The sequence below is a fragment of the Crocodylus porosus genome, unplaced genomic scaffold (genome assembly GCF_001723895.1).
Source record: "Crocodylus porosus isolate Cpor-Errol unplaced genomic scaffold, CroPor_comp1, whole genome shotgun sequence".
Taxonomy (NCBI): domain Eukaryota; kingdom Metazoa; phylum Chordata; order Crocodylia; family Crocodylidae; genus Crocodylus; species Crocodylus porosus.
This window is the reverse complement of record NW_017728943.1, coordinates 9,260,133-9,268,013: the sequence shown is the minus strand read 5'-3', so window position 1 is coordinate 9,268,013 and position 7,881 is coordinate 9,260,133. Positions and strand designations below refer to the sequence as shown.

Genomic DNA, 7,881 nt, shown 5'->3' with positions numbered 1-7,881 from the left:
CTGCTGGGTGGCAGATGGCTGCCAGGGGGCAGGTGCGGCTAAAGTCAGGAGCCAGGCAGCAGGTGACACAAATGCAACCACTAGGGCCAAAACGGTGTCCAGCACCTGGCAGTTGTTGTCTGTGGCCTGCACTGCCTGGGCCAGGATGGCATTCTGCTCCTGCAGGAGGTCCAGCCTCTTGTGCTCTAGGGCCAGGAGCTGTGCCCAGAACTCCCAATCTGCCCCATCCCGCAGCAGGTGCTGTCCTCCATTGGCCAGGCCTGTAAGTCCTCCAGCCAGTCTTCTGATGCCACCACAGCTGCTGCAGGAGGATGGTGCAGTCCTGCATCTGCCTCTGGTAGAGTCAGAGCATCTTCAGGGCCCCTGGTATGAATGGTGTGACCCTGAGACCGCATCCCAGCTGCCAGGGAGAGCCTTTTCCCCACATGCAGTTGCAGGACCTGAAGCTGTTCGAGAGAGTTTGCAATATTTGTCATATAAGATGCTCTGTACCAGGGGCTGTGTGCTACCTGGCCTCAAATCAGGGGTCAGGTATGCATAGGTACCCAGGGACCATTGTAAGTTGGCTGGGCAGGCCAAGGCCCAGGTGGCTGCCAGCCAAGGCCCCTGTTCCCACTCACTCCCCTGTGGCTAGCAGGTCCCTAGGTGCTGGCCTCAGGCAGCATGCCTCCCCTGCCCTATTCCCAGGCCAGGACAGGCCAGGCTTCTGGCAGCACCTGCTGTAGTGGCTCCAGACCCTACTCCTCCCTTCCTTCTGCAAGCCAGCTGCTGTCCTGTACTGCCACCCACCCATGCCACCTGGGCTCAGGGCGTGTGGGGCTCCCAGACAATTGGAATGAGGAACTGCCTGAACCCCTGCCCTCTCCACAGGGGGTTTCTCTGGGGAGGTGCCCCAGGGCCAGCCCCCCAGTGCACCAGTACTGATCCTGAAGCATGCCCCTGCTGCACATGTCCCAGGCAGTGTGTAGGGAGCTGTTTGTGCAGACTGACCAACCCAGTATGCCCTTCTGCTGCTGATGGCCATGGCGCCCTGGGTGCATCTGTATACCTGGTATGGGACCCTGAGCTACAATGGCATAGGGGTGAAGCTCAGGCTGCCTGAAACCTCTGCTGCCACCTTAAGGACTACCTGTGGCTGCAGTACACATCTGTCCCCCACAGCTGAGGAAGCCATAACCCCTGGCATCAGTGCATTCCTCAGTGTGTGAGAGGCTCATGCCCACCTAGCTGCCTGCCTAGCTGCAGGGGCACAAGCTGTTCAATAAGGTTCAATGCATGCTGTGGGGGTGGGGGGGAACACAGGGCAAAGGGAGTGTGGGCAGGTCAGGCAGGAAATGGGAGCAGGGCAGGGTAGGGGCAGAGGTGGAAGCATGGAGGGCCCTCTCCGCAATGCGGACCTTACCACATGGCCAGGGATGATGTGGCTGGTGGGTCTTCTCATTCCTGTATGTTGGTGACAGCATGCAGTTCCAACTGGTGTCCTGAGATGGTGGGGCATGGTGTGCAGGTGCCCGGCTGGGCCCGCCCCTGGGAAGGAGCTGGCACTGCTGGTGGTGTCATGTCTGGCCACACCTAGTAGCTGGGCCTGGGGCTACAGAGCTGGCAAGGCAGGCATTGGCCAGGGCTCCCTGACCTGCTTGTGGAGACTACAGCTGGGGAGCTCAAGAAAATGGGCCACTGGACACCCAAGGGGTCCTCTTCTGGTGACATCACTGGAGGTGCCAAGCTGGGACAGGGGCTTGAGCAGGCTGCCCATACTGCTGTAGACAGCATGCCTGTGTCCTGGATCTTGGGTCCTGAGGCACAAGGATGGCATCTAGTTGCTGCATGAAGGGCATGGACTTACAGTCACTGCGAGACAGTCATGGTGACCCACTGTGCCCACAAGGTCTTGACCTTTATGCAGCATTGCTGTCATGCCCAGTTGTTCCCACACTCCTGTATCCAGCCTGACAGTGCCTCATAGATATGGGCATTATAGCGCCTGCCCCACTCAAACTGGCACTGCATCTCCATCTTGCCCCACAGCTCAAAAATGTCACCAGTCTCCTCCTTGGACCAGTTGGGCCCCCAAGTGGAGGGCACAGATATGGGCACGGGTGTGGGCAGGGGCCTGGGCAAGGAGGATGCTATTTGGGATCCCACACCAGGTCTCTGAGTCCCCACACGGCTGTCCCAGTGCTTCTGAACCTAGGCAGCTGCCTGCAACCCCTAGCACAGGGGCACAGCATGGGACTGTCAGCTGCATAGCAGAGGCAATGTCCCATAACACCTTCAGGCACAGCTCCTTGGCCCCCTAGTGGCAAGGCCAACTCGGGAGCAAGTCTACACATTCATTATAGCTCAGTAACTAATTCTGCAGAAATTTGGTATCTAGATTTGCAGGTAGCAAATTTGTGCACGATTAAGGGATTTTACTGTCCCGTGAGCATATGCATGTATAGATGCATGCACTTACTGCACAGTAAACTAAAGCTACTGCGCATTGAGGCATCTTGTGTAAATGCAACCAGTGATTCTCAGAAGTGCTTGCTAAGTCAGTCTGTATTCTTTAGAGGGCCATTTTGCTGATCCACTAGCAAAACAAATTTGTACAAACAGTACAAAGATTACTGGAGGGCTGAACTTTCATCCCCCGCATTACTTATTCACTCCAGAAAACGGTGGCAGTTCTGTCATATCCTGTTTGCAAACCACTTTGCAATCTTTTCTGGTGCCTTTTATTCTTGGATCCCAAGGTAAGTTCGTTTTGCCAGTGTGTGAGAGAAGAGTGAGGTCTGTTCCTGCGTTATACATGCTTTCTGTTTCTTCTGCTAAGAAAGAATTTGGTTTGTTATTTATGCTTGATGACTTTGGCCTTGTTCACACTAGAAAAATGAGAGACCTTGATATTTAGTGATGTAGTTCTTGTAGGATCAACAATGCAGATGTATAGATAAGGTTCAGGACATTTAGACTGCTGCACTATCTTATCTATCTATCCCCTTTTGGAAACTGGGTTGAGTGCTTTTGTGTACATCATTTGTGTTTTTCTCTGTGTCTGGATCACATGCAGCCATCAGGTGGCTGCATCTGCCCTCCAGTGACCACCCCATGGTGATTTGAGATGCCGGTCCCAATTACACATGCCCATCCTACTACCACACTGATGTAAGAGGGACAATGGAAACATTCTGCCCTGAGCATTTTCAGAAAAATTAGATCACATCCCTCTACCAAGAGTTCTCATTCTGTTTTCCTCTAGACCAATACAGCTACAACCTGGATACCTAACAGATTGTATTCAAGACATTTGTTCCTAGTTCAAGAAGCCGTGTTTTCATCTGAACTAAAAAATCTGTTTTAACTAGGCCTAACCAAATCATTACTAACAGACATTTTATTAGACAGATTTTACCTCTTTTTCTGCTTTGTGTACTGCTTGAGAGCAGACAACTTCTTTTGAGCATATAATCATTATTTGGTAAATCATTTCTGGGCATAACTCTTGGTCCTGTGGTTGCTTTAAAGCCTGTGACTGCATGTACTTAACATTCAGCAGCCTTGCTACTTTGACTTGGCACATGTGTTATACAGTATTATTTCTGTTCCCTGGCTGGATTAGGATGATTGTTAGAACCAGTATTCAGTGTAACTACTTGAAACTAAAAAATCAAAATTTGGTCTATGCCAATGCTTTATGATTTTTTTCCTTTTCTTTGTTTTACATTTGCCTCCCAAGTACATTCACTTGCTACAAGGTTCCCAGAGATCTAAGACCAAATGGCTGGCAATTTTTACAAAACTAAAGTAAATATTCCTGGAAAATATATATGCTTCCTTTGCTCTCAACTCAACAAAGAACCTGAACATCCAGGAACTGTACCTAGCTATTCAATGCATTTCTTCTGGACTAGAGGGTGTCCAGGTCCAGGGAGTATATATGCCCCTTTCAGGACTTTCTCAGCCAAATTCAAATGTGGTGCACATCAATGAGTATCATTTGGAGAAGGAGTAGAGGGGCACATGAGGAAATGAATGAGCAGCAGCATGTAGGAAAAAGGGATAGGGTTTTTTATGCCATTGTTCAGGCTCTTGTTGGGTCCTTTTCCTGACACATCTTCACTCTCTCCTTTTAGGTATAATAACTAATGCCATCTTCTGGTAGTAATGTGTAACATAGCTCTGTGTTTATGTTATCTCTGGATAGGCCCATACTTAGTTTTTTAATGTTCTTCCAGATGGCTAAGTCCTTGGAGAAAACCAGAAGAACAGTGAAGTTCTGAAGCAGCCGTCTGGTGCAGTAATAGAGACAGACAAACCTAGTTTAGTGTTTGATTGAGTTTGATCAGTTCATGAATAGGATTGTGTGAGAGGGTTACCTATGATAACAGGGGCGTGCAGCTCATAACCTAGAAAGCTGCTTCTAGCCAGATGTTACTGACGCAGAAAAAAGGCATAAGTGGAGAGATTATAAAACATAGGCTGCATTCTGACTCCTGGCCACATCAGTCGGTTGTCTGTAGCCCTAGGGCAGAAGATCAATGGCCTGAGGTCAAGTGAAATAATCATTAACACTGAATAATCTCAGCCTGGTAAAGCAGTAGGTAAGGTTAGAAAATATTCTAACTCTACTCATATAATTAGATCACATACCAAATGCTTCCTTCTTTTGCAGTCCTTTAATCTTTAATTAGAGCCGGGGGAAGGGGCTGTATTCAGATAGACCTGAAGCCAGAATTAAGCCCTCTGGACTTGATGCTGTGACCACCATCAAAGAAAGTAGTTCAAGTTGCCTGTGAAATGTTTCCTTTTACATGTGTATGATTACATGAAAAAATACATTAGAGAACATTAAGGTAACAAAATCAAGAATGCCAGATTGAGAGTTATGTGTGCATTTTAATCTGATAGGAAAACTAAATTCTGGCTTTTCCTGACTTTTGAGTGCATGACACTAACATTTAAGTGTGGAGTTTTTATGTAATTTCCTATTTAAAAAATGGGAATAGGAAAATTGGAAATTTCATTTAGTCAGCTCATGCTGACTGCCAGATGGAACAGCAACAAGGTTGGGACCCTTGGATTCACATCATAGAGGATAGCAATCAACTTTCTAGGGCAGGCAACTTTCCTTGATCAGTCTCTGTGGAGAAGATTGAGCTGTAACTCCTTTGGAGACAAGTAGTACAGCTGTGTTGCCTCTAAGCTGCATGGCATGTGCAGCCATGCAGGTGTGCTCAAGCTGTGCTGCCTGGCATGCCTGCACACACCACACAGTTTAGAGGGAACGCTGGAGTACAGTGCTGTTGATCCAAGATTGACACTCAATTAAACTGAAGTGGATAGAGAAGGGAATGCTGAGAGAGTTCAGGAATATGGTTTCTGTTTTGTGCTTGATGGATTTTCCTTCTCCTCTAAGTCCCTGTAGCTTTCCTCTGAAATGCCAATGATATGCCTGTCGGACTTTGAAGATTATGCTAAGCAGTACCTACCCAAGACCACTTGGGATTTTTTTGCAGCTGGAGCGGATGAGTGTTGCACCCGAGAAGACAACATCTTGGCATATAAAAGGTATAAGGCAGTCTTCTTCTTTGGGCCAAAACATTATACTTTTCCAGTACCTAGCAGCACCTGTCCTCTCTAGCATGACCCAAAGCAAATGCACCTTTCTGTATAACTGATTGTACCCACCACTGAGACGGCGCCCAGCAGGTGAAGGCAGGTAGTATAGACTAGAGGTGACACAAAGGAACAGTGCACAGCATGGGAGTGAAAGCAAGCACCGTACCACGTGGGTGATGAGAAGACTGGTGTGAGTAGATGTAATAAGGTGTGGGGTGACTGGGAGTATAAGCTGGACAATATGGAGCATGAGTGTGAGCATTCTGGAATTTGGGGACAGAGTGCATGGGTAATAGCAGTGATTACAGATTACAGGCTAATAAAGGGGAACAGAGTAGCTTTAGGCTGGGTTATATGGGGGCAGAAAGGTGGGGTGGAACAGCAAGTAGCAGGAGTGGGGCATCTAAGTGGGATTTAGGGGAAAGATGATGGGTAGTACAAGGCCAAATGGGGTGAGGCTTGGAGGTAGGTGGTAGAGTCTGTAAGGATGGTTGGACTGGACAGTGAAGGCAAGCTGCTAGGGAGGGATGAAATTCTCATATGGAAATTCTCCAAGAACCACTGCCCCTAGATTATTCTTCTTGAGTCAAATGACTGTATCACAACCTTCTTCCAGGTGACATTACAACCAGGAAAGCCAGGAGGCTACCCTATTGACAGGTGTATCATCTTTGCTTTCTGACAGAATCCGTTTTCGGCCACGCATGCTGCGTGGTATGTCTGTTATAGACACAAAGACAACACTTCTAGGGACTGAAATCAGCTTCCCTGTAGGGATTGCTCCCACCGGCTTCCATCAGCTGGCTTGGCCAGATGGAGAGAAAAGCACAGCCAGAGGTAAGTAACAAATTCATTATTATCAACCAAAGGAAGATGCATTAAAAACCGAAGGGAAACCTCAATCCACTGTCATGGTATTTTATGCATGGAAGTGTTTATGGGGCAAATTCTTTTCTCACCCTCTGAGCCCATTCCTGGGTGTTCTTCTGGTGGCACAAGCAGCTGGGAAGGCAGAATTGGCAGTGAACATGGAGACCAATGTGCCATCTTTAAAAGTCAATTTCCAAATGCTGTGAGACTGAATCATGGGCAGAGCTAGGATTTTGAAAAGGGGGCTGAGAATAGTTTGCATCGTTGCATCTAACATGATACTTTTTACTCTAGTTAAAAGAAACTAGAACTGCACTAATATACTATGCACCTATAGTTATACTATTCCATTTCAGATGAAAGCAAAAACAAATATAACTCTATTGGAATGTGAACTGATTTTCTATATTATATATTAAGTATAAAAACACAACTAACTACGAAAATATTAATCAAGTCATTAACATTAAATGTACATCTGTTATTCAGATCTATAAAACAAAATGTAACTTTCTTGAGCATCTTGACAATGTATCCAACTTTTCACTAACAGTTATTTCCACATCTGAGTTAATGTTCAACATGGCTAGTCCATTAAGATACTCTTCATCCATTGTGAAACAAGCCAGGTTTAAGTCTCTGGTAACCATGGGTGCCAGAGGAGGAGCAAACTGCAAGCTCCACCCTCCCACAGCCCCTGTGCTGGCTGCTCTGAGCATTGTGGTTTGCTGCGGGTGCATAGACACAAAGCTGACATTTTCAGCCTAGCTTATCCCACTGCTTCTCACACGCACCCAGGGGTAGTGAGGGAAGCTACAGAACCAGGTGGCTTTGGAACCTGGTATGTGAATCCCCAAAGGAAGTGCTGTGGCAGTAGAGGCTGCACTTGGTTCCCCAGGTACAGACAGGGGACTGGGAGGGAGTCCCCCATATTAAGGGTTGCAAATTGCTACCCTATCCTCTTTAAATCTCTCCACCTGCCCCTCCCCCTGGTTTTCCTTTTACCACCTCCCTTCTTTCTCACTCCTCTCCTCCTCTGGGGCAATCGAAGCTGTGCTACACTGCTGGGGGCTCTGGCTGCAGCAGGCCCTGGGCAGCCTACGGCTACTGCTGCTGCAGGGATGTGTGTAGAGGCTGAGACCCAGCGGGGGGTGCATGAGGCCCTGTGGGAGGGTCATGTGGGCCCTGCAGGGGCACATGTGCTGTGCAAAGAGGTTGTATGTGCCCTGTGGGGGGAGCTGTGACCCTGTGGGAGGAAGCTGTGGGCCCTGTGGGGCAGGGGGGAAGGTTAGTCTGTGTGCTGTGCAGGGGGCCCACCCTTCCTTAGCATCCCCACCCACACAGTCCCCACACAACCACAGTGCCCCCACAATCCACCCACAATACCCACACCCCAAGCCACCCCCA

The 7,881-nt window shown here is 48.4% G+C and overlaps 1 protein-coding gene across 5 annotated transcripts in view; it reads left to right on the top strand.

Annotated features, from left to right (window-relative positions):
- Window positions 1-2,629: 2,629 nt before the first annotated feature.
- The window catches only part of HAO2 (hydroxyacid oxidase 2), a 67,400-nt gene continuing 62,148 nt past the window's right edge, over window positions 2,630-7,881 (top strand). For 4 of the 5 annotated variants that reach the window (XM_019548642.1, XM_019548643.1, XM_019548644.1 and 1 more), the window contains exons 1-3: window positions 2,630-2,738; window positions 5,402-5,553; window positions 6,290-6,441. In XM_019548642.1, coding sequence (XP_019404187.1) covers window positions 5,423-5,553; window positions 6,290-6,441 — 283 coding nt within the window. In that variant the 5' untranslated portion in view covers window positions 2,630-2,738; window positions 5,402-5,422. Of the gene's footprint in view, window positions 2,739-4,657; window positions 4,839-5,401; window positions 5,554-6,289; window positions 6,442-7,881 lie in introns of all 5 variants that reach the window. The other variant, XM_019548641.1, reaches the window with a different exon arrangement.